Source organism: Pan paniscus, chromosome 6, assembly GCF_029289425.2.
Source record: "Pan paniscus chromosome 6, NHGRI_mPanPan1-v2.0_pri, whole genome shotgun sequence".
NCBI classification, from domain to species: Eukaryota; Metazoa; Chordata; class Mammalia; order Primates; family Hominidae; genus Pan; species Pan paniscus.
Genome location: NC_073255.2, coordinates 180497956 through 180523984, shown reverse-complemented (window position 1 = coordinate 180523984; position 26029 = coordinate 180497956). Strand labels below are relative to the sequence as shown.

Below are 26029 nucleotides of genomic sequence, written 5' to 3'. Positions count from 1 at the left end.
AAATAAGTGCCCAGGACTCAAACCTAACTAATTTCTGGCTCTTAAGTTTTGTGCTTTTGACTTACATCCTAGAGTAGGGAATAAGAGGTATCAAATGGAAGGTAACCTAGCACAGAGTAGGCATTCAGTAAATCTGAGTTCACTGTTCATCTCCGTATCCATTCCCATGGTAGCACAAGGTCTTTCTGACTTCAGCTTCTTCCCCATGACATCCAAGACCATTCCTCAATTGCCCAGTTCACCTTCCCTCTGTTACTTTCACATAGAACCCATTTGCAAAGTTAGTTTGCTGTCCTTCCCTATCCCCCTTGGGGGTCACTGTGATGGTTAGCATCTATTCTGTGCCTGTACCTATCCTGGAACTTGATTAGCATAAACCCAGGGAAAAGAATCCTAGGACTCTACCAAGTACCTGCCCAGGAAGAGGGCTTGGAGAAACCCTCCACTATCTTAGCCAGATCACATGCCTCCCACTGGGCCCTCTCTCTGATCAGCAAAAGGCAGGGTTCCCTCTGCCCCATTCCAAATGCCAGAATCACCACCATGAGATAGGCGATCAAGTGTTCTATTTGTTAGCAACACCAGGAGACTGGGCGTGGGAGTCAGCCCTCCTCAGAATTGGCCTTACAGGTTACACCTGGCACTTCTCACATTAATGTCTATCTAACATGACCCATTATGGAGCTGTTTGAATGCTTTGGGAAAATATTTATATATACTTCAGTCCATATGCCCCAAGGAATGCTACAGTTTCTTGGGGTATCACACATGGTTCATCTGTGGTGGGAAGGCTGGGCTCGCTTGGGTTCATGGCTGAATGACCCATCCTGAGTCCCTTGCTGGGCTCTCTTCTTCCACCCACTTGTGCCCCATGGTGACTCCTTGAGGGGGGGATCTTTCTGCTCCAGATACAGATTGGCTGCCACACAGATGACCTGACCAGGGCCAGCAAGCTTTTCCGAGGCCCACTCGTAATTAACCGGTGCTGCTTGGACAAACCCACAAAATCGATCACGTGCCTCTGGGGTGGACTCCTCTATATAATTGTGCCTCAGAACAGCAAACTGGGTTCTGTGCCTGTCACCGTGAAGGGGGCTGTGCATGCTCCATACTACAAGCTGGGTGAGTGGGAGCTCTGGGTGCCCCTGAGGGAAGGGGAAGAACTGAGATGAGGATTCCAGAGAGCATGGGAGTCGAGGAGGTGACTAGAGTCTGTTTGGTGCAGAAGGAGAGAGACACGGGCTAACAGAGGAATAAGGGTCAGCTTCCTTAGATTCAGCTTTGGGGTTGTACAGATAAAGACCAAACCACATCCTTGGAGACTTCATAGAAAGATAGAGAAAAGGGATATAGCCTCAGCAAACTAACGCAGGAACAGAAAACCAAACACCACGTGTTCTCACTTGTAAGTGGGAGCTGAACAATAAGAACACATGGACACAGGGAGGGGAACAGCACACATTGGGGCCTGTCAGTGGGGTGGGTAGCGGGGGTGGTTGGAGAGAGACCATCAGGATAAATAGCTAATGCATGCTGGGCTTAATACCTAGGTGATGGGTTGATGGGTGCAGCAAACCACCATCACACATGTTTACCTATGGAACAAACCTGCACGTCCTGCACATGTATCCCAGAACTTTACATTTTTTAAAAAAGAGGAGGGATATGGCAGTTCATGATTTTGTTGTTCTCTTCCTGGAGTCTAAGTTGTATGTTGTAATTTAAGGGATTTGGGAAAGGATTTCAAGCTCCATGGTCTCTCTTCCTAGGGGAGACCACCCTGGAGGAGTGGAAGAGGCGTATCCAGGAGAATCCAGGGCCCTGGGGAGAGCTGGCCACGGACAACATCATTCTGACCGTGCCGACCGCAAATCTTCGTACTCTGGAGAACCCTGAGCCGCTGCTCCGCCTCTGGGATGAGGTGATGCAGGCTGTGGCGCGACTGGGAGCTGAGCCCTTCCCTTTGCGCCTGCCTCAGAGGATTGTTGCCGACGTGCAGATCTCAGTGGGTGGGTGCTCCAAGCAAACCTTCTGTGCATGCTGCCTCTGAGCACCTTCCTGTCCTTCATCAGCCATGCAGCGGGCAGCCAGTAGGGGAAACATATTTTGCTAGCAAGACATATAGATGTATCCTTGTTATTTAAATGGGAAGGAAATATATATATATATAATATATATTATATATATATATAACATATATAATATATATATAAAATATATATATGTATATAAAACAGTTTAGGTCAGCATGTCAAGGACATCAAGAAATGCCACCTGAGCTTTCACAGGTATTCATCAGGGACTTCAAGCCGGTAAAAATGGCAGAGGGCCGTGACCTAGGTCAGAGTTGTTGGGTTGGCAAAGGGAATTTTACAACTTTAAGAACACACTGAATAAAGCGATCTTTGCCTATGGTCAAGGAACATGAAAAGTGAGGGAAATATACAGACATTAAAGAACCATGGGAATTTCTCTGGACCCTCATTTTCTTTCTTATACGGATGTTCACTGTAAACTTGTGTTGATATGGCAACTCCATATCTGAACAATGAGAGAGGAGCTACCCTTAAAGAGCTCTGAATTTTGAGAAAAGGTTATAGTGACACAGATTCACATGGACAAGGCATCCTCATCAAAATAGAAAAATTGAATGGTAACATGAATGGCTCCTTATATATAAGCTGCATCTCCTTCCATAGCCACACTATTCTGGGTCAGAGTAGAGATGAAGGAATTCTTACAGAATGAGAAGAGGAGAAGAAACACCTAGCAGGGTCTTGGTTTGGGTTGCTTTTCTGAGTATTATGGTGTGCTGGAATTTGGCTGGGGTTACTGAGTGTTTTGGAACACACACAAAACATAGAAGAATATTACGAGTTAAATGGGGAGGACCCTAACTCTCTCTTCCCTCCTTCTGCATTTTCCAGGCTGGATGCATGCAGGGTACCCCATCATGTGCCATCTGGAGTCAGTGCAGGAGCTCATCAACGAGAAGCTCATCAGAACCAAGGGGCTGTGGGGCCCCGTCCATGAGCTGGGCCGCAACCAGCAGCGGCAGGAGTGGGAGTTCCCACCACACACCACTGAGGCCACCTGCAACCTGTGGTGTGTGTATGTGCATGAGACGGTCTTGGGCATTCCTCGAAGCCGTGCCAATATTGCTCTGTGGCCCCCAGTTCGGGAGAAGAGAGTCAGAATCTACCTGAGCAAGGGTCCCAATGTGAAAAACTGGAATGCATGGACCGCACTGGAAACGTATTTACAGGTACTGGGCAAGAATGGCGGGTGATGGGGGACCCCTACTGCGGGGACCATCAGGGCAACTATCGGATAATGTTCTAGTGGCCCAGAAGACCACCCATGGCCCCTGTCTCCCACACTGGGATATGGGAGGCCCTGACAAAGTCCAACTGTGACAGTCGTATTGATGATGTCTCTTAGTGCATCGCCTTGCATGACCCTCAAGTGGATTTCATTGCCTGAGCCTCGCCTTCCACCCCATAGAGATATATGATAGTAAATAGAAAGCACTGAGAAAGGTTAAAAATGGTAGAGACAAATAAAGTACTATACATATATTCACTCTCTCTGGCTTTAAAGCCAGACATACCTGAGACTGAAGCCAAACTCTCCTACTTAATAGCTATCTAAAACCAGTTCCCCCCAACCATACACATAATCCATAGGATATGACTTATTTTTTTTTCCTTAGATGAATGTACCGTCTTCTCACTATGCCTTGGCCATGCCTCAGAGTCCCCATTATGTAGGCAATCCAAGAGTCCTCACTGACCTGGACAAGGAGGTGGCCTTGCCTTTGACCAGTTGTTTAATGCCTAGTTCCCTCCCTGCAATGCCTGGATCAGTTCCTGGCATGAAACTGGAGAGTTTCATTACCTTGAATTTCAGAACTCAGTCTCAGGCCAAGCATGCTCTATTCTGGTTCTTCCACCTGCTGGAGGCTCTCTTATTCATTCCCACTGCCGTGAGAATTATGGGAAAACCAAGGAGGCTCCACTTTAACCTTGTTATGGCTGCTTTGCCCCAGGAACACCAAGTTTCTCATTGGTGAAATAAATGTGAAGTTGGTCTGGGGAACTGCTCAAGTGCTTCATAATTCAAGCTCTGTAACTCAACAGCCTCAAGACGGCTGCCTTTTTCAAAAATTACAACTTATTCTTAATTCTAGTTACCCAGACAATCTGCAGTCTTCTACTTCTATCCAACTCACTTTTTTCCCCCAAAAGCCATTTTAATACCCTTGCACATTGACAAAGATCTATGATTAATGAGGATTTCTTTGTGCCAGAATGAGGTGGAAGTTTCTCTATTGTTGAGGTTTCACTTTTCAACTCTTGAGAAGAGGATTTTTCCAATTCTGCCAATTTTAAATCCTTGTGTAATATCCTATCTCTATTTGCATGATCTAGTGGGATATGTGGATAATGATACTGGTAGAAAATATTGATATTAATCATTGCAGTTGTTACCATGGCCCTCACTGATTTAGTATCCACTTGGTGTTGAGCACCGTGCTGGTCCCAAGGCCCTTCCTAAGATTAGAATGTGGAAGAGCAGGGCATGAGGCCAGGAGGCAAAATGGAGGAGAGCAGGTCGGTGATAGACGTGAAGCTGATGGGTAAGGGGTTACATATACTAAGTTCACTTATTACAGTGGTTGTTGTTGGACCCTTTTTTATTTCCAAATCTGATCTGTATTTTTCTTTCTCTTTCCAGCTCCAGGAAGCCTTTGGTTGGGAGCCATTCATCCGTCTCTTCACCGAGTACAGGAACCAGACCAACTTGCCCACAGAAAATGTTGACAAAATGAATCTGTGGGTCAAGATGTTCTCCCACCAAGTGCAGAAGAACCTGGCTCCATTCTTTGAGGCCTGGGCCTGGCCCATCCAGAAGGAAGTGGCTACCAGCCTGGCCTATCTGCCTGAATGGAAGGAAAATATTATGAAATTGTACCTCCTCACACAGATGTAAGGAGTGCCCATCGAGGTGGCAGGTAGAGAGGTTTGGGGAGGTAGGCAGAGGTGGGGATTCACTCCTCTACCTCTGCCTCCCAGGGTCTGGCCTTGTCCTCTTAGTTCATTGCCCTATACCTTATTACCGACTTCTGTCTCTAGGAAGTGGGTTCAGAACACAGCCAAAAGTGGAATCAGAATTTCTCAGGTGCAAGGGCTTCTGTTTCTGCATCTTGTTCCTCTGCTTTCAGCTGTCACATTCCCTCCTGACCCTGAACTGGCCCAGTTCCAAGAGCTTTGGCACCTGCTTCTATATCAGCCCTGGATTCACCATCATAGGTCATAGCCCAGAGGGGGTAGTTCTCATGTTGGCATCCTGAAGACTCCCTTTGGGCTTTTGTTTTTGATCAGTTGTTCCAAAAACTTGACCATAAAACTCAACTGGAACACAAATTTACCATGAGACCCAGATAGCTCTTGGATGGACTCATATATTTTGTGACTTGAGCAGTTTTCAAAGTAGACAAACATTCTGGTATAGTGGGAAGAGCCCAGAACTAGGTAGGGTTAGCTCTCGGGAAAGTCATTTCAACTTGGTACTCTCATTTCCTGTGTGTAAAATGGGGATAAAAATTCCCAGTTCACAGGGTTGTCGTGGAGGTTCAGAGTGATAAATTCTGAAGAGGCTTGTGAGGTCTGCAGAGCATGTCATCTAAGGGGATTTTCTATTTTATGCTGGTCCACAGGATAATGAGCTTACTACTTTCCATCCTGTCTCCAGAATTTAGAGGTTAGGATAACTCTTTCTACAAGTAGCTTCCCTGTGTTCAAATCCTGGTTCTTTCACCTACGAGTTGTATAACCCTGGCAATTTCCTTAACTTCTCTGTGATTTAGTTTTCTCATCTATAAAATAGGATCTATCTCATAGGATTATTGTGAGGATTACATTTTATAATACCTTTAAAAAGCAATGAGAACCGTCCCTGGCAGGTAGTAGGTGTTGAGAAAATGTCTGCTGCCATTATTATTATCTAATTGACTCAATACTCTTTATGAGCTAGACTTTATTTTTAGATGATATTTACAGAGGCAGTTGTAGTTAATCCTAGCCCATCTTGCACTTTATACAGCAACTTCTGAAAGGATTCTGCTATGTTGCCTTATGAATCTAAAGGAAGAACTCTAAATTCACAATGGGTTTTTTTTAAATAGCTAAAAAATTTAGTTTCTTTTTAACTTAGATTTGTAAAGCTATTTATAAGAACCTCATTGTGAATTTGGAGCTCTTCCTTGGATCTCCTTATCCAATTGTATTTTACAGATCCGATTCCTTCTTTGATTAAATCAAGAGTAGATGTCTTGAAGAAACCAGATCAATTCCATAATGACATTTGTCCTTAGCAAACAGAGGGTATCTGGTTTCATGACAGTGTTTTTATTTCTGTAACACAGATTCAAGACACAGTGCCTGTCAAGAGTTACTCAACAGTTTGGCAGACGAAGTCCACACACATAGAGGACTTTACTCTGAAACAAGATGATTGGATAGAGTTGACCCAAACTTATTTCCTTTTAATTTTATTCAGAATCCCCTATTTCTTTATAGTTTTAACTAAAGTTGGGTCCTTTTGGTTGATGTCATATACATCCAGCCAGTTTTTCTTTAGCTCACTTTTTATTTTAGTTATTTTAATATATCATTTTATTTGCTTAATTGGTAATTGGGTAGATATGTAGACTGTAAGATTTGACCTATAGAGTTTTTTCTTTGGATTTTTGTTTGTTTGTTTGAGATAGCTTATCAGTCTTGTCACCCAGGCTGGAGTGCAATGGCACCGTCTCGGCTAATTGCAACCTCTACCTCCCAGGTTCAAGCGATTCTCCTGCCTCAGCATCACAAGTAGCTGGGCTTACAGGTGCCCACCACCACACCCAGCTAATTTTTTGTATTTTTAGTAGAGATGGGGTTTTGCCATGTTGGCCAGGCTGGTCTCGAACTCCTGGCCTAGGTGATCCACCCACCTCGGCCTCCCAGTAGATTTCTTTGTCATGTTATTTGTCGGTCCTAGGATTATTTCTCCTGATTGCACAAATATCCATTGCCTAGGTGCTTTAAACATGAGACATTGGATATTTGTTCAACATTTAAAATAATTGTTATCAATTATTGGGTGTGTACCAGTTATTGTAGTGATTCCTTTCTATAGATTGTTTCATTTAATCTTCACAATAATCTCATGACATGGCAACCATTATCACTCCCATTTTATTTTATGAAAGAGAGAACTGAATTTAAGGAAGATAAGGTAAATTATCTAAGGCTATATTGCTAATAAGTGGTTGATCTGGGATTTGAATTCAGGCATTCTGATTACAGAATGGGCATTCATAACTACAGTGCTTTGCATGACCCCATCAATGGGTAAATAAAGAAGCCGACCAGCAAACCAAAGGATCATTAGGTTCCTACTTGCCAGAGCTTTGGCTGCATATACTTACCCATCATCTACTTTTATCAGAACAAAAAATCATTTTGTTTATCCCAAATGACAATTCAAAGAATTTAAGGTAGGCTCCTGAAGTGCTTCCCAATAGATAGTGCTGGAGTGAGCCCTTTAGCATCAGCCAGATCTTTTAGGTTCTGTGTTACTCAAATTTCAGTTATTCTTTCTAGGGTACCATGAAAGTGTTCTCTAGTTTGTTGGATTTTGAATGATGGACTATTTCAGTGAAGTGCCTGACTCCCAGAGATCCCAAACACTGCATGTTCTCAGAGAGGAAATTAGATCCTCCATCTTTGAGAATATGTGTATCCATTCTTGCCCTCTTTAATACATTTTTAGCAGTACATCCCGGGGATATATTTAAAATATAAAGTTATCCATGTTACTTCCGTGTCTAAAAGCCTCCACTGGAATTTCTAATTTGAGATAATGGACTAAACATAAGTTTACCTTCCCTCCCTCCCCAGGCCCCACTGAAATTGAAGTCAAGAAATGCAAAAAGGAATTGACACATCTCAGCAAAGAAAACTGAAGGGATTTGGTTATAAGTGGAGAAGATCTCAGCATATTTCTGGAAGATAGAAAGTGGATGAAGCATGATAATGAAAGAGTGAAGAACCTTTCAGATAAAATGTAAGCTGATCTGAACAACATAACCCCAAAGAGACTTGCACACCTGAAAAGCTTGTCTACTGAAGAATTACTCCAGTTGTAAGATTGAGCCCTCTCCTACTCTCCCCCAACTCTTATGCACAGAACACAGGCAGTCTCCACTATTGATACCAGTTAAAAATTTCTTGTTATTGTTGCTGTTGTTGTGTGTATAAAGGAATTGAACAGGCTGCTTGCAGAGAGATAAGAGTTGGTGCTCCAGAAAAAAATTTCTCTTCTAGTGGAAATAAGTGCCCCTACCCCGAGCCAGTCAGCTAATTCTCTACTGACAGCTGAGACCTCCTACTCAAGTGCCTGTTGCCTTCAGGTATAGAAGAGGTTTGCTGAAGAAACAGACCTAACTGTACAACAGCAGAGGAAACCCATGCCAACTGTTATACAAGTTAACAGTTATGTTGATTCTTAAATGGGAATGGTGAGTTAGAAATTCCCAGACATGGGTGATGGGGAGGGAAGAGGAATAAGAAAAGTCACGAGGTAGAATTAGGGGCCTTGAAAATATGACAAACTCTGAGGGAAACAAAGACAATGTGGAAAGAATAACTTAATTTTAATTCCATCTCCAGAGAGATTTGAGGTGTATTTAAGATGAAAAACAGGATACTACAAAGAAACGGAAAACTCAGGAGTTCGAGACCAGCCTAGGCAAGATGGCAACATCCCGTCTCTACAAAATAATTTTTAAAAATTAGCCAAGCATGGTGGCATGTGCCTGTGGTCCTAGCTACTTGGGAGGCTGAGGTGGGAAGATCACTTGAGCCCAGGAGTTCAAGGCTTCAGTGAGCCATGATGGTGCCACTGCACTCCAGCCTGGGGGACAGAGTGAGACCCTGTCTCTTAAAAAGCAAGAAAAGAAAGAGAAGACTGAGAATAAGAAGATCTCTTTGAAAATAAAATAAGACTGCTAAAATTATTTGGTATACAGTCTGGAAAATAAAGTTGAGGGAATCTCTCCAGATAAAGAGCAAAAAGAAATAGATAGAAAAATATAAAGAAAGAAAAAAGACATAGACAATCAATATGTAATGTTAGGAGTTCCTGGAAGAGAGAACAGAGACAGTGTAGGTGAAGAAATAAAAAGAAAAAGAATTGAAGAACAGAGCAAGCTAAGTCTCCAGATTGAGAGGGCCCAATACAATCTACATCTAGACACAATATTGTAAAATTTTGGAATATTAAGGATAGAAGGAAGATATTAAAGTGGCCAGGGAGAAAACAAATGAGGTCATCACGATTAGCTCAACACAAAAATGGATGAGAAATAGACTGCTAACAGATTTGTCATCAGCAACACTGAATGCCAGAAGTCAATGGATCAACATCTTCAGAGCTTATGGAAAATTTTTGTACCTAGAATTTCATAGTAAGGCAGACTGTCAAGAAGAATATCAAAGTGAAGACATTTTCTGTCAGGCAAATTTTCAGAAAGTCTCCCTCCTTTGCACCCTTACTGAGGAAGTATCTTGAGGAAATTCTCCAGCAAAATGAGGATGAAAACCAGGAAAGAAGAAGAAATGGGATCCATAAAACAGTGGACCTTACTTAGGATGTCTCATTCTAGAGTGACAGCCAAAAGGATATCTCACCCTAGAGTGACAGCTATCCGGCAGACTAATTTCAGATGAGAGCACACTGTCTTGGGCTTTCTGGGAAGAATGTGCATTCAGTGCCATAGATAGTATCATTGAAGAGCTGGGATGCTTGAGAAGATTATTTAGTCAAGAAAAAAGAAAGACAAATCGACAATATGTCAAAAAATTCAGGTCCAATTATAGAGCAAAATAAAATGAGGCATGATTTTGAGTTATTCATGAAGAATAAGAAGAGGCTTGATAGGTACATTTCCTTTTCTATGGCACAGGCATGATGATATTGGGTGTGTAGGGAAGAAAATATCCTAGCTTATACTAGGCTCCCAGTAAGAAGTATTTAAATAGCCAAAATAATGTGGATATCATTTATTAGTATTCAGTGTTCAGATCAGCCTATTAACAAAGTGTGAAAGGTTTCATTTTTTATTCAGAACTGAAGTTGAAAGTAATTAATGCTGACAAAGGGAAAGAAAGCAGAAAGAGATTGAGAATTAGAGGAAGAGAAATGGAATCAAAGGTAGAGATATATATTCAAAGTGGGGATGAAAAGATCTTCAGTTAATGGAACAAGAACTAGAGGATTAGTGTATTGTTCAAAGCTATAAAATCAAACCAATAGATGTATTAAAAAGTGATGTAACTATCAGATATTTGGAGAGAGATGGACAAAGGAAAGTGGCGATAGTGTAAGTTAAATCCTTATCTTTTGTAATGGGGAATTATTAAAGATGTTGTAAAGTCAGTAAGTCAAGAAATTATTGCTCAAACATATTATTTAAAGTTAGAAAGTTAGTTACCAGACGATCTAAAATAAATATTGTTAAAAGCATTACCTCTAGGGAATGGGATTTAGAATTAAAAAGGGTGGGATGGGAAACTGTGTTTTTCATTTTAAGTCCTTCTGTACTATTTAATTTTTTACCTTGTGCATGTATTACTTTGAAAAAAATTTTTAATAAACCCAAATAAAAATCTTCCAGTGACTTCACATTGATTAAGATGCAACCCAGCTAAAGCCTTTAAAATGGTTTTCAAGGTCCTCAAGTATCTAGGTCCACTTGATGTGTCCAGGCTCATGATATCTCCCCACAAGTCTCTATTTCCAACCAGATTAAGTATCTTCCAGTTATTAAAACACACTTCACATTCTTTTGTTTGTACAGGTGTTCCACAAAAAACAAAGCCTACTGCTGATCTCACCATGTCTGCTGAGTAAGCTTACCATCTAGTGGGTCTTAATATTTGTTGAATGAAGGAATGTCCAATACAGCATTGAATGAAGTTTGCCAACTTCATTCTTTTCCAAGAAGGCCTTTGATGTTTGCCCCTGTTCTGGGAAACATTTCAAGAAGGACCATCCAGGGCCCTAAGCTTTCCTGCACTCCCCTTCATTTGACAGCTTTAATAAGTTTTAGTCTTACATGAGGCCAGCTGGTGTCAGAGCATTTCTGTCCACCTGTCAGTCTCCCTGGTGTACTCTTTGCTACTTTCCCTGAACATCGTAACCTCTTTTCAGCTATTTTTAACCCTGTACTTGGGAGAAACAGCCAACTATCTAGTGGAAATCTTTAGGCCACCAAGTTTCTTTTTTTAAGTTTTATTTTACTTTCAATTGACTCATAATAATTGTACATATGTATAGGGTATAGTGTGATGTTTTGATACACGTATATATTTTGTGATGATCAAATCAGGGTATTTAGCATATTTTTCACCTCAAACATTTATCATCCCTTTGTGGTAAGAACATTCAAAATCCTCTCTTTAGCTATTTTGAAATATACAATATAATATTGTTAACTATAGTCACCCTACTGTGCAATAGAACACCAGAACTTATTCCTATCTAACTGAACCTTTGTACCTGTTGACCAGTCTATCCCCATCTCCCCTGCCCCACTACCCTCCCAAGCCTCTGGTAACCACTATTCTACGCTCTGCTGCTATTAAATCAACTTCTTAAATTATAGAATCCACTTTTGTGTGAGATTGTACAGTATTCGTCTTTACATGCCTGGCTTATTTTACTTAACATAATGTCCTCTGGGCCCAATTACGTTGCCACAAATGACAAAATTTCTTTTTATGGTTGAATAGTATTCCATTGTGTATATACACCACATTTTCTTTATCCATTCATCCACTGATGGACACTTAGGTTGATTCCATGCAGCTACTGTGAATAATGCTGCAATAAACATGGGAATGCAGATATCTCTTCCACATAACTGATTTTATTTCCTTTGGATATATACTCAGTAGTGGGATTCTGGATCATATGGTACTTCTATTTTTTAACTTTTTTAGGAACCTTCATTCTGTTTTCCATCATTGCTGGACTAATTTACAACAGCATATAAGACTTCCTCTTTCTTCACATCTACCCCAACATTTGTTATTTTTTGTCTTTTTGATAATAGCCATTCTAACTGGACTGAGGTGATATGTCATTATGGTTTTATTTGCATTTCCCTGATGATTAATGATGCTAAGCATTAGTATGTCTTCTTTAGAGAAATGTCTATTTAGGCATTTTGCCCATCTTTAAATGGAATTATTTATTTTTCTGCTATTGAGTTATTTTTCTATATAATCTAGGCATTAACCCCTTGTCAGATGCATAGTTTGCATATGTTTTCTCCCATTCCTTAAGTTAACTTCAATCTGTTTCCTTTGCTGTACAGAAGCATTTTAGTTTAATATAGTACCATTTCTCTATATTTGCTTTTGTTGTATGCTTTTGAGGTCTTATTCAAAAAATTCTTGCTGAGACCAATGTCATGAATTGTTTCTCCCATGTTTTCTTCTAGTATGCTTACTGTTTCAGGTCTTACATTAAAGTTTTTAATCAATTTTGAACTGATTTTTACATATGGTAAGAGACAGGGGTCTAATTTTATTCTTCTACATGTGGATATTCAGTTTTCCCAGTGCCATCTATTGAAAAGCCTCTCCTTTTCCTAATGCATGTTGCTGACACTTTTGTTGAAAATCAGTTGGCTGTAAGTGCATGGATTTATTTCTGTTCTGTATTCTGTTTCAGTTATCTATGTGTCTATTTTTATACCAGTACCATGTTGATTTGGTTACTATAGCTTTATAGTATATTTTAAAGTCAGGTAGTGTGATGCATCGAGCTTTATTTTTGCTAAGGATTACTTTGGCTATTTGGGGTCTTTTGTGGTTCCATAGAAGTTTTAGGATTTTTTTTCTATTTCTGTGAAGAATAGGGATTGCATTGAATTAGTAAATTGCTTTGGATAATATGGACATTTTGACAATATTGATTTTTGCATTCATTATTATCTTTCTATTTATTTGTGTCCTCTTCAATTTATTTTATCCATATTTTATAGTTTCCACTCAAGATGTTTCACCTCCTTTGTTAACTATATTCCTGGGTATTTATTGTATAGCTATTGTCAGTGGATTGCTTTCTTGATATCTTTTTTTAGGTAGCTTGCTACTGGCATATAGAAACACTACTGATTTTTGCATGTTGAGTTTGTATCCTGCAACTTTATTGAATTTATTTATTCTAACAGTTTTTTGTGGAATCTTTAGGATTTTCTATATATAACATAATGTCATCTGCAAATAAGGACAATTTGACTTCCCCCTTTCCTATTTGGATGCCTTTCATTTCTCTTGCCTAATTGCTCTGGCTTGGATTTCCAGTAGTATGTTCAACAAAAGTGATAAATGTGGCATCCTTGTCTTGTTGCAGATCATAGAGGAATAGCTTTCAACTTTTTCAGTATGATGTTATCTATGAGCTTCTCATTTATGGCCTTTATTGTGTTGAGGTATATTACTTCTATATCTCATTTGCTGAGATTTTTATCATGAAGGGATGTTAAATTTTATCAAATTTTTTTCTTTGTCTATTAAAATGATTATGTCATTTTTGTCCTTCATTCTGTTAATGTGATGTATCACATTTATTGATTTACATATGTTGAACCATCCTTGCATCCCTGGGATGAATCTCACTTGATTGTGGTGAATTATTTTTTCAATATGCTGTTGAATTTGTTTCACTTATATTTTGTTAAAATTTTTGCATCTATGTTGATAAAGGAGATTGGCCTGTAGTTTTCTTTTTATCAAGTTATCCTTGTCTGGTTTTGATAATGTTGGCCTCATAGAATGAGTGTGGAAGAATTTCCACCTCTTCAACTTTTTAGAATAGTTTGAAAAGAAGTGATATTATTATTTACCTGTTTGGTAGAACTTAGCAGTAAAGTCATCAGTTCCTGGGCTTTTCTTTGATGGGAGACTTATTATTACTGATTCATTCTTGTTACACATTATTGGCCTGTGTAGGTATTTTATTTCTTCATAGTAGTTCAATTTTGGTAGGTTGCATGTGTCCAGGAATTTATTTATTTCTTTTAGGTTTTCCAGTTTATTGGCATGTAATTGCTCATAGAAGTCTTTTATGATCCTTTGTATTTCTGTGGCATCTCCTTTTTTAGCTCTGATTATATTTACTTGAGTCTTCTCTTTTTTGTTAGTCTAGCTAAAACATTTGTTTATCTTTCAAAGGAACAACTTTTTGTTCTACAGATTTTTATATTATTTTCAGGCTCTATTTCACTTATTTCTGCTTGATCTTTATCAGTCTTCTCTTCTAGTAGTTTAGGGTTCAGCTGGCCCTCGTTTTTCTCATTCCTTGAGGTGCCACATAAAGTTTTTATATAAGATTCTTAAACTTTTTTGATGTAGGCATCTATTGCTATAAACTCCCTCTTAGAATAGCTTTTGCTGTATCCCATAGGTTTTGGTACATTATGTTTCCTTTTATTTGTCTCAAGGAATTTTTAAATTTTCTTTTTAATTTCTTTATTGATGCCCTGGTTGTGCAAAAACTTGTTTTTAGTTTTCACATATTTGTATATGTTCCATAGTTCCTCTTGGTATTCATTTCTAGTTTTTATTGCATTGTGGTAAGAGAAGATACTTGATAAGATTTTGATTTTTTAAATTGCTTGAGATATGTTTTGTGGACTAACATATATTCTATCCTGGAGAAAACTTCCATGTGCTGTTGAGCAAAATATACATTCTGTAGTTATCGAGGGGAATGTTTTATAAATATCTGCTGGGGCTATTTGGTCTAGAATGTAATTTAAATCTGATAATTCTTTGTTGATTTTCTATCTAGATGATCCATCCATTGCTGAAAGAGGGTGCTAAAGTCCTTTTCTATTTTATTTTAATTTTTCTTTCCCTTTAGATCTCATAATATTTGCTTTATATATTTACTCTATATATTGGGTGCTCTGGTGTTGTGTGCTCATATACTGACAACTGTCCTAACCTTCTGCTGAATTGATTTCTTTATCTTTATATAATGACCTTCTTTTCTCTTTTGACAGTTTTTTACTTAAAGTCTATTTTGTCTGATGTAAGTATTACTACCCCTACTTTGTTTTGGTTTCCATTTTCACAGAATTTAATTTTCTATTCTTTCACTTCAGTCTATGTGTGGCCTTATAGGTGAAGTGAGTATCTGGTAGGCAGCATGTTGCTGAATCTTGTTTTTTTTTTTTTTAATTTAATCCATTCAGCCACGGTGTATGTTTTAATTGGGAATTTATTTCATTTACATTCAAAGTTATTATTGATAGGTAAGGACTTCTGCCATTTTGCTCATTATTTTCTGGTTGTTTTGTTTATCCTTTGGTCCTTTCTTCCTCTCTCATGTTTATCTCTGTAGCTTGATTAGGGTATTTGTTGTGTTAAGCTTTGATTCCTTTCTCTTTCTCATTTGTATATCTGTTGTAATTTTTTCTTTGTGGTTAGTATTGGGGTTACATTAAAAATCTCTCATACTTATAATAGACTATTTTAAGCTGATAACAAGTTAACTTTCATTGCATACCAATACTCTAGACTTTCATTATGCACCCAAATTTATAATTTTGTTGCTTTAATATACATCTTTATATATTGTTTATTCCTTAACAACTTATCATTGCTATAATCATTATTACAATTTTCACTTTTTGGCATCCCACAGAGCTGCATTTTTTAAATTATTATTATTTTTTTAAATGGGGTCTCACTATGTTGCCCAGGTTGGACTCAAACCCCTGGGCTCAAATGAGCCTTCCATTTCAGCCTCCTAAATAACTGGGACTACGAGCACCTGCCACAGCACCCAGCTGTTTTGGCTTTTAACCTTCATACTAGAGGTTTGAAACATTACATATCACCATTGCAGTAATGAAGCATTATGAATTTGATAATGCATTTATCTCCAGCAGTGAGATTTATACTTCATGTTTTTTTATGGTAGCAATTATCATGAAAACTTTTTTTTCCAATAGAAATACTCAAGCATTTCTTGTAAGTCTGGTCCAGTGGTAATGAGTTCCCTCAACTTTTGCTGATCTGGGAAAGACTATTTCTCCTTCATTTCTGAAGCAAAGATTTGCTGGTATAGTATTCTAGGCTAGCAGCTTTTTTTCTTCTAGTATTTTAAATATATCATCCCATTCTCTCCTGGCCTGCAAGGTTGCTGCTGGGAAATCTGCTAATAGTCCAATGGCAATTCCCTTATATGTGACTTGATGCATTTCTCATGCTGCTTTTAGTATTTTTTTCTTTGTCTTTGACTTTTGACAGTTTGGTTATATGCCTCAGAGAGGACCGCTATGAGTTGAATCTTTGTGGGATCCTTTGAACTTCATGGATCTGGATGTCCATATCTCTCCAAGACTTGGGAAGTTTTCAACTATTACTTTATTAAATAAGCTTTCTTTGCCTTTCTGCATCTCTTCTTCTTAAGTTGCCAAAATGCAAACATTTGTTCACTTATGGTGTCCCATAAATGCCATAGGCTTCTTCATTCCTTTTTTTTTTCTTTACCTCTGACTGGACTATTTCAAAAGGCCTGTTTTCAAGTTCAAAAATTCTTCTGTTTGATCTATTTTGCTGTTGAAGCTCTCAATTGCGTTTTTTATTTCATTCATTGAATTTCTTGGCCCCAAGATTTCTGTTTTGTTCTTTTTTATGGTATCTCCCTCTTTGTTGAATTTCTCATTCAGATCATGAACTGTTTTTCCCAATTGTTGAATGATCTGTTTGTGTTCTTTCATGTCTCACCAAGTTTCCTTAAGCTCACTATCTTGAATTCCTTTTCAGGCAATTCATAAATTTTTATTTTTTATTGGGGTCAGTTACTAGAGAATTATTGTGTTTCTTTGGTAGTGTAATGTTCCCTTGCTTTTTTATGTTTCTTGTATCCCTGCACTGGCATCTGTGCATCTGATGGAATAATCACCTTTTCTAACTTTGTAGCATAACTTTCAGCGGAAAAGACTTACACCTGCAGATGTGTACTAGCATGTTGGTTGGGTAAGGTACATTTGTTTTTGTTCTGGGTGGATGCAGTAGTGTAGTCTCCATGCAGCTTCTTTAGCTGTAGTTAATGTCAGTGGTGCCTGCAAGTACCTCAGTGGCCTTGGCTGCAGAAGTTTGTGTGGCTGGTATGCCTACTCAGCTGCTTGTCCCCTGAAGGCTGGGCACTTAGCTGGTCTGTTTTCTGAGGATCCATGGCTGGTAGGTTCTCCTTGGGTGCTTATCTCTTGGTGGTTGCATAGTGAGCTGGTCTGTGCTCTAGGGAAGTGCAGGGCTGGTTGTCCAGTAGCTCTGCTCAGTTGCTGCTCCTCTGGAGGCAAGGCACCAGACTGGTTCATACTCACTACCAGGTTACCAGGTTTTTTGTGTCCTACTATCCCTAGTTTCTTGGTAGCTGTTCCTTCTCCATATTCATTAACATTTCTGTCTGAAGGTAAATATTTGTATAATACAAAGACCTTTTCTTACCTGAATTAGCATCTGTCCTATTTTCCATGTATCATAATAGAGATTTATCCTCACAAATGGGAGTAGTTTCCAGATTGCCCATGTTATCACAGAAATAACCCAAATTATTTTATCTTCTACCACACCACTGAGTCTGAATTTCTGTAAAGAGAAATTGAAATATGTCATGAGTTTACTTTCCTCTGTTGTCTAACTCCCATAGTCAACTGGAGCTCTCTGATGAGTATTGGCCTTGCAGCCAATCTTCAAAGCAGTATTTATCAGAAATACTTCCTATCTCCTCTTCACGGGATTAATCTGATCTATTTAGTGCTTAAAGCAATGTCCTCACCCAAGGTCAAAACCTCACCTAATATATGTACCTAACAGGCCAACAGGTAACTAGGGATGGCCTTAGATGTTGACTGTTTTTTGCCAACAAAAATAGCAGACTCTATCCCTTCTTTCAAGACTATTTCCCTCCTCTGTTCTCTACTCCTTACAAAGCCTTTGTACTCCTGCTTGGCTTCTACTCTTAAAATGATTTCTTTCTTTGACCCACATCATTGCAGTCAGTCTTCAATAGGGAGGGGGCAGAAGGTGATCTTCAACTTCTCAGAGATCTTTCTTCTAACTACACAAAAAAACAACTTACCTCACAATCAAGACAACTAAGAAATGCTTCCTATGCATTTGGATTCTTGTGCATTTCAGTGCTATAAAGAAGCATTTCTTTGATAGGAAAGCTTGAGTAGCTTAAGTTATTGATGTTCTAGTCTGAGATTGGGTGCGTTTCATAGGTGCTCATTATATTAGAAATAAATAGAATAAAGGGATGAGTAAATAAATGAAAGATAAATAGAGGTTGGGAAGCAACTGCAACTTTAAAAAAAAATGTAGTAACCAATGATGACAGTTAGGAACCAAGGTTTATTTTAATACAAATATGTGTACCTGAAGGTCATTAAAAAGTTACTTCTATTCTTACGAACTCAAATATACATAATTGGTTAAGAAATCTGTACATGTAGGTACCAAAAAAATATTTCCATGAATCGCTTAGTGACATAAAATTCATTTTTCACATACTGCCAAAATTATTTAGAATATTTAAAGTCTGAGATAGTGCCCAAAGGGGGTTAGGGGAGGACAAAATGATCAAACATACAATATAAAAACAATCTATAAAAGAGTCTAGAAGAGATCTCACAGGTTTAGAGAGAAGACCCCTCTTCTTCCTGAACAGACCCTGTAGGCCAGGGCCCAGCAGGCTTACCTATTGTCTGTGGTTTCTGTGCTGCAAACAGGAGGCAAAAACCTACAAATAGGTTATAAACCTTTTCTTGACCCTCCACCAAGGTAGATAGGCAAGTGGAGCTTTAATAAAACAGAGTTTTTCCTTTTCTTCTTGCTGCTTGTGTAGCCTTGGAGCCGACCTATTACAAAGGAGAAAATAATAAGCCTTAATTAAGGCTTTTGACATTTAACCACAAGACAACTGCCACTATGAGCTTGTTGCTCTCAACACCTAGAGCAGAGTTAGATCTCAGATCCTCATAGAAAACTCTGAGATAAACTATTTCAGCTGGCAAAAGCATTAAAAGACAAACAACTGACTTGTGTCCGTAATGTTAGAGTGACCTTTAGCAGAAAGCCTGGTGGATCTCTAGCACTGGTAAAAGTACTTTTGGCTATAGGGCATTATTAATATTATTAATGCACTAATAGTACGTAATATTATTAATGCCCTATAGCCAAAGACCAATGGAAACACACCTATAATTAAACAAGGTGAATCTGTTGTTCATTGCAGCTAGGGAAAATGCACACCATAGAGAACTGTGGGTATATCAGTAAAAAGGTGTCAGAAAGAACCTATTATAGGCTGTGGGCTTTGGTTGGATAATTTTGGGAAGTGTCTGAAGAAGGGAGACTTTGTTTTGGATGACATACTGTCAAGAACCAGAAACAATTCAACAACTAAGATCTCAATACATATACAAGGAGAGCTGACTAAAATAAGCATAAAGGCTGGGCACGGTGGCTCACACCTGTAATGCCAGCACTTTGGGAGGCCAAGGTGGGCAGATCACCTGAGGTCAGGAGTTTGAGACCAGCCTGACCAACATGGAGAAACCCCATCTCTACTAAAAATACAAAATTAGCCGGGCATGGTGGTGCATGCCTGTAGTCCCAGCAACTCAGGAGGCTGAGGCAGGAGAATTGCTTGAACCCAGGAGGCTGAGGTTGTGGTGAGCTGAGATTGCACCATTGCACTCCAGCCTGGGCAACAAGAGTGAAACTCTGTCTCAAAAACAAACATAAATAAAATAAATAAATAAAATGAGAATAAAGCTGCGATTGGTTTCTAAAAAGTGCAATTACTCATTTTAGATAAGAGAAGGATGATCAGTATTTTGTGGGTTGCATGGTGATCGTGTATGTGCCTTACTTTATGATGGTCTCAGAGTGACCTTATCTGATGTTGATGTTTTCTGAAATTGTTTTTGTACAATGGGAGAACAATATGGCCTTGCTGTTAGTGCCAGACAAGTTTCTGGATGGCAGGGGCTGCTGCTTTTTTTTTTTTTTTTTTTCTCAGTTCAAAGGTTTAAAAAGGGAGAACCTTTGCTCTTCTTATAGAGATTCAAGTCTGCATTTCTCTTGATTGACCACAAGGGACAGACTGAAAAAAAAATTAATAGCAGAAAGTATGCATGATGTACCTTGGGAAAGGATAGTTCCCTACAGATCCCCTAGACTTGGTGGAAGTCTTGGGTCAAACCAAAATGAAATTAAGACTACACGTCTCAATATATAATGAAAAGCCTTGAGAAGGAATGATCTTGATGTCACAGGAACTTTGTAATTAGTCCACTGGGAAATAATTGTTTACATTTTCAAATAAGTAAATAAATAGACAATAATAGTCGCTGGTCCCATAGGAGTAGGGATTTTGACTCACTCTCTGTAGGAATTTTCTTTTTTTTTTTTATTATACTTTAAGTTTTAGGGTACATGTGCACATTGTGCAGGTTAGTTACATATGTATACATGTGCCATGCTGGTGCGCTGCACCCACTAACTCGTCATCTAGCATTAGGTATATCTCCCAACGCTATCCCTCCCCCCTCCCCCCACCCCACCACAGTCCCCAGAGTGTGATATTCCCCTTCCTGTGTCCATGTGATCTCATTGTTCAATTCCCACCTATGAGTGAGAATATGCGGTGTTTGGTTTTTTGTTCTTGCGATAGTTTACTGAGAATGATGATTTCCAATTTCATCCATGTCCCTACAAAGGACGTGAACTCATCATTTTTTATGGCTGCATAGTATTCCATGGTGTATATGTGCCACATTTTCTTAATCCAGTCTATCATTGTTCACAATAGCAAAGACTTGGAACCAACCCAAATGTCCAACAATGATAGGAATTTTCTTATATAGTATTGACCTACTATGACCTCAATTCCCATACACTATCCCCCGGCATATTGATATCTACAACCCTTGTGGGATTGTGAATGAAGACATTTATATGACACTGATGTAGGTGCAATTAAAGAAAATTGGATCTACTGAGCACCTGTCCAATGAACCTGATATTTCAAAGGCAGAAAGAGAAAAAGGACATCCACTCTCATTCTTGGGCTAACTCAGTTCCACTGGCTCCAAGACAACTGAAATCTTCAGGACAAAATCAAACTTTATGTCTGGTCTGGTCGTGGGAGAAACAGTTTATAAATGTAAGAATATCTCTTCTCACCCCCACCCCAGCCATGTTCCTTACTAGAGGAAGAAAGTTTCAGTACCTCTGGAGTGGCAGTGATGTGTTCCAAGACATCCTCTGTGATTGGAATATAACTGGCTCTTACCATGTATGTTTCACACACTTATGATCCAAAACAGAAAAAAAAATGTATGCCCAAGTATATTTTACAAATATGCCAAAAGCAGAATATGAAAACTTTTATAACTCTGAATTAGGGCTGGCCGCTTGTCAAGAGAAGCAACAAACTCCCCCATTGCTTCAAAGTTCCACTGTTTTCAATGAAGATGCAGGCAGGAACTTGCCCTTGGAGATAGACCATGCTACAATTGGAATAAAAGTTATTATAAATGTACTAAAGAATGAAACTTAATGGGTAAGTGTTTCATAGATACTCTCAAGTTAGTAACCTTGCTTTTTACTTCCACTACAACACAATTTTAGTAATTACACTTGAGAGATTTAAAGTGAGGAGATATAATTATGACAGTACTTGTGTTATTCTGGATCCTCCAAGAAGCAAAAGCCAAGACAGGATCAGATATGCAAGAGATTTATTAAAGGAAATGCCTGTGAGAGAAAATGTAGAGGGAGCCAGAGAAGGCCAGGAGAGCCACCATTAGACTGCAATGTAGGTTTAACCCTTGGGAAGGAGACAGCAAAGGAAAGAAAGGCTTCCACTGAAGTACAGGTCTCAGAGAGTTTCTTTCAGGACCATGAGGAGTCCTTGAGCCAAACTCACCCATCGGGAGAGTCCCATGTCTTCCAGGAATGGGCCTGCCTTAGGATCCTCACTACATTTAATCACCAGCCTGGAGAAGCCCTTGGCAGCATGGCCTTGGCGCCAAGGATTCCAGAGCACACCAGCTGGGGCCATCTGGCAATTTCATACCCACCCCCTGCAGTTGGACATCTGAGAGGAACATTTTCATCACCACCACAGTACTCATTCTTAAGGCAGCTGTAGACACCTGTTCTGGATCATCTTAAATAGTGATTTAGTAAACTTCCCCAGTGACTCATACCAGTAAATGTCCATAGGTGGATTCCTCCATCTCTGTTCCTAAATTAGAGTGTGTCTAATTCTTCCCAGATTCTTAAGGTCCTTAAAAGAAAGAATATATGGTACCACATTAAGTTAAGCTCATGACTGAAAATAATTTAAGAAGGAGGCCAGTGACTATTAATAGTAGCCCACAATTAGAAGGCGTATGTATGAGTAACCCCCGCATCTGGCTTAGTGATAAACTGCAATTACTGCAGCAATTGCTCTCTATTTGACAAAAAATGGACTCATGTACCACTGGTAAAAATAATATTTCTGATTTGTGTTTGCCTCTTGTATATGCTGGACAATGAAGTATAATATTGTTTATGTATATTTATTATGTATAACCCAGAAAGAGTCTGTCATGGAAGCACAAGAAGTATGAGTTAGCCTGCCTGATTTAAGCTAATATAGATCTATCCTTGGAACTGGAGATGAATTCATTGTCCCCTGAATCTCATAAAGGAGAGGTGGATTATCTGATTTAAAAAAAAAAATTGATTTGGTTAGAAAGGACAATAGGGGTAGTGTAGGGAATCGATGTTGAGGAGGCAACCACAGTGTTTACTAAATGGTGCTTTTAAAAAAATCTTCCTCCACACTGTAGAATGGAATCCAAACTCCCTAGTATGGCAGCCAAAGTCCCTCTAAACCGAGCCCAAACTTCTCTTTAGAGCTAGCACTATGCAAGTTCTGCTAACAAGTTTCAGTCACTATGAATATTTTGTCTTTCTCAAATTAAGCCTTTCACATTCATATCTCCGTGCTTTGGAATATTATACAGCCTCACATTGTAATACCTTCCCCTTTATCTCCCTGCAAATATACATTTTTCTAAGCTGAGTTTCTGTGTCACCTTCTGTGCACATTCTTCTCTAATCCTTTGATCAGAAATAATTGCTGCTTCTTTTATGTGCCCTTGCACCTGATTTGTAGCCAATTTTGGTATAGTCGTTTTCTTGTCTTTTTTCCTCTCTAGATTTACTGACCATAATAGCATTTCTGTCTCCCAGAGTGCCTCACAGAATAAGTGTCCAGTAAGGATATGTTGACTTTCACTGAATGGCTTCTGTTTTCTCCCAAGTAAAAGGAAAGATCTGGGGCCTGCACCTTTGCATAAGCAATAACCATTTCGAAGCTTATCCAACCCACCTTATTTTTGTTGTTGTTGTTGTTCTGTTTTCTTTTATTTTAGGTTTCTAGCTGCCTGAACTCATGGTTTTTAGTTTCTGTCTCTAGTGAAAGGGGAAAAGAGGGATGAGGAAGGGGTTTTACTCACCTAACCAAAAACAGAAACTAAGAACCCATGACTGTATTCTCTCTCGGACACCCTTTAGTCAGAACGTAAATGCTGGTTACCATCTTTAATCTTTTTTTTCTTCCTTTTTTTTTTTTTTTTTTTTTAGGAACCATTATGCCGTTCCTATGTTGTTAGGTTCCATTCCTCAGGCAGCTCCTGCTCCCAAATGGCAGGTACTTTCTGCTCTCTGACCCTGGAAAAATCACCTTTGTTTAAAGCCCCTTTCTTCTATTAGAGCAACACCAAAATACTCTCAGGAGTTAATTTAGAACAATAGTAGTACTTTACCATGAGGAGTGAGGTTGATGTAGGTGGAGACTGGTTAAAACCTAAGAGTACAAACACATAAAAGATACCGAGCCAGCTTTTTTTGTTGTTGTTGAGAGGGAGTCTCGGTCTGTCGCCCAGGCTGGAGGGCAGTGGCATGATCTCTGCTCACTGCAACATCCGCCTCCCGGGTTCAAGCAATTCTCCTGCCTCAGCCTCCCGAGTAGCTGGGATTACAGGCCTGTGCCACCACACCCGGCTAATTTTTGTATTTTTAGTAGAGACGGGGTTTCTCCATGTTGGCCAGGCTGGTCTTGAACTCCTGACCTCAGGTGATCCAGCCGCCTCGGACTCCCAAAGTGCTGGGATTACAGGAGTGAGACCCCGCACCCGGCCCTAAGTCAGCTTTTAACGTGGAACTTTACTGACCCACTTTCTTTGATGTCCATCTCCCACTTCAGCTCCCAAAGGTCAGTTGTTCCCTGATATGAAGCCTAAGAACTCAACGTACTTCACCGCACGTTGGATTTCTAGCCGGAATTATTCCAAATTCTGGCAAGTCTTATCCACAATTTCTTTTCTGTGTAAGTTTCTCCTTGCTCTTTATTTCTGAAAACTGAATGTATTTGGTCCTCTGCCAATCAGATTTCCACTAGTCCTCCGAAGAGTCAGTTATTAACTCACTAATTCGACAGATATTTTTGGACGTTCACTATATCCTTATTTATTTAGCATATATTTAGTTATTTATTAAGAAACTAAAGCCTATTCTATGTCAGAAATGAAAATAGGCAATGAGGACTCAATGGTGGGCAAAATGCAGACAGACTACTTTTTTTCCCTCATTCTAGCACAGTCATCACTTTCCTAGGTAAGACGTTCCTAAACTCCAGACTACACCAAATCCTCCTCCTGACCACACCCTTCCACCTTGATTTTCACCTTCTGACCTCTCTTGCGTAGAAATTCGAGCACCAGCCACTCTATAGCTTTAGCTTAATTTCTCCAGCCATGCACGGACGAATCTGTGTTAGTGATGCCACAGGCACGTTTCCTTCCCAGCAAGAATATAACTTACTGGGCAGCATTTCTGTGGATACTTTGAGAGAAAAATGCCCTAGTTAAGCACCCGCCCCATGGCCATAAGCATCCACCGGGCTCGAAGTGCATGGCCCGCCGCTGACCACTAGGGGGCAGCCCTCCACGCAGAGGCTCGAGCGACGGAGGCGACGCGGCGGCTACCGGCTCTGCCGAGCCCACCCCAGGATCGGAGGGAAGGGAGCCTGATTGCACGTGGGGCCTCCCCCGTGGCATACGTTGTTGTTAGGGAACTATTCGCCCCAAATATGGTTTATTGGAGACTTAGGGTTTGCTTTTCTTATCAAGTGCGACAGCAAACTGGCTGGGTCCCCTCTCGCATCCAAGAACCCGCAGAGACCCTGAGGGAGCCGGTTTGGGGCCCCATGCAGGCCAAAGCATCCCTCCGGGAAGGCGGGGTCGCTCACCTGGTAGGCGCCCCGAGAGCCCGCAGCACGGCCCGAGGTGGGGTCCACCGATGGAACGGGAGACCACGGGCGTCGCTCAGGGAGCGGTAGCCGCGCCCCGGGCCCGCCTCAGGGTCGGCTCCGCCTCACCCCAGCCTGTGCCCCGCCTCCGGGACAGCCCAGTTTCCGAGACCTCCTAGCCTCCAAGACAGCCCCGCCGCCAGAACAGCCTCTCCTCCAGGACCGGCCAGCCTACGAGAGAGCCCCGCCTACGGTACAACCCGCCTCCGGGACCGCAGGGCTCCACCTCCGAGACAGCTCAGTCCCCAGGACAGTCCCGCCTCCGAGACGGCCCCGCCTCCAGGACGGCCCCCAACTCCGAGACCGCCCCGCCTCCGGGACCGCCCCGCCCCGCCTCCGACACGTCCCCCGCGCGCCACTGCAGAGCCTGTCCGTCAGTCCCTAGGGATCCGCACTGCTCGGGGGTGAGTTTTCCAATCCCAGCGGGTCCTGGGGTGGGGGCGGTAGCTGAGCACCTAGGGCACTGGGGGTCGCCGCAAAGTGCTAGAGGCCCCAGGCCATTCCCGGCGTCAGGGGGTGT

General features: G+C 40.4%; 2 protein-coding genes and 1 long non-coding RNA gene across 12 annotated transcripts in view; 2 read left to right on the top strand and 1 right to left on the bottom strand.

Moving 5' to 3' along the window:
- Positions 1 to 10720, top strand: part of TCAF1 (TRPM8 channel associated factor 1) — a 51891-nt gene extending 41171 nt beyond the window's left edge. For 6 of the 7 annotated variants that reach the window (XM_008973976.4, XM_003820526.7, XM_008973980.4 and 3 more), the window contains 5 exons: positions 909 to 1122; positions 1770 to 2009; positions 2928 to 3265; positions 4738 to 4988; positions 7947 to 10720. In XM_008973976.4, coding sequence (XP_008972224.1) covers positions 909 to 1122; positions 1770 to 2009; positions 2928 to 3265; positions 4738 to 4988; positions 7947 to 7956 — 1053 coding nt within the window. In that variant the 3' untranslated portion in view covers positions 7957 to 10720. Of the gene's footprint in view, positions 1 to 908; positions 1123 to 1769; positions 2010 to 2927; positions 3266 to 4737; positions 5015 to 7946 lie in introns of all 7 variants that reach the window. The other variant, XM_008973981.5, reaches the window with a different exon arrangement.
- On the bottom strand, positions 552 to 25587 carry LOC103786429 (uncharacterized). Its single transcript, XR_612158.4, has 4 exons — positions 25450 to 25587; positions 18835 to 18994; positions 17580 to 17720; positions 552 to 2109 (listed from the first exon to the last, which is right to left on the bottom strand). It is a non-coding gene; the product is annotated as an uncharacterized LOC103786429 (long non-coding RNA).
- The window catches only part of TCAF2 (TRPM8 channel associated factor 2), a 30840-nt gene continuing 29991 nt past the window's right edge, over positions 25181 to 26029 (top strand). The window contains exon 1 of one of the 4 annotated variants that reach the window (XM_034965157.3): positions 25181 to 25913. The gene's annotated coding sequence lies outside the window, so the exon portion shown is untranslated. The remainder of the gene's footprint in view (positions 25914 to 26029) is intronic. The other 3 variants (XM_008973983.4, XM_034965158.3, XM_063606404.1) reach the window with 3 other exon arrangements.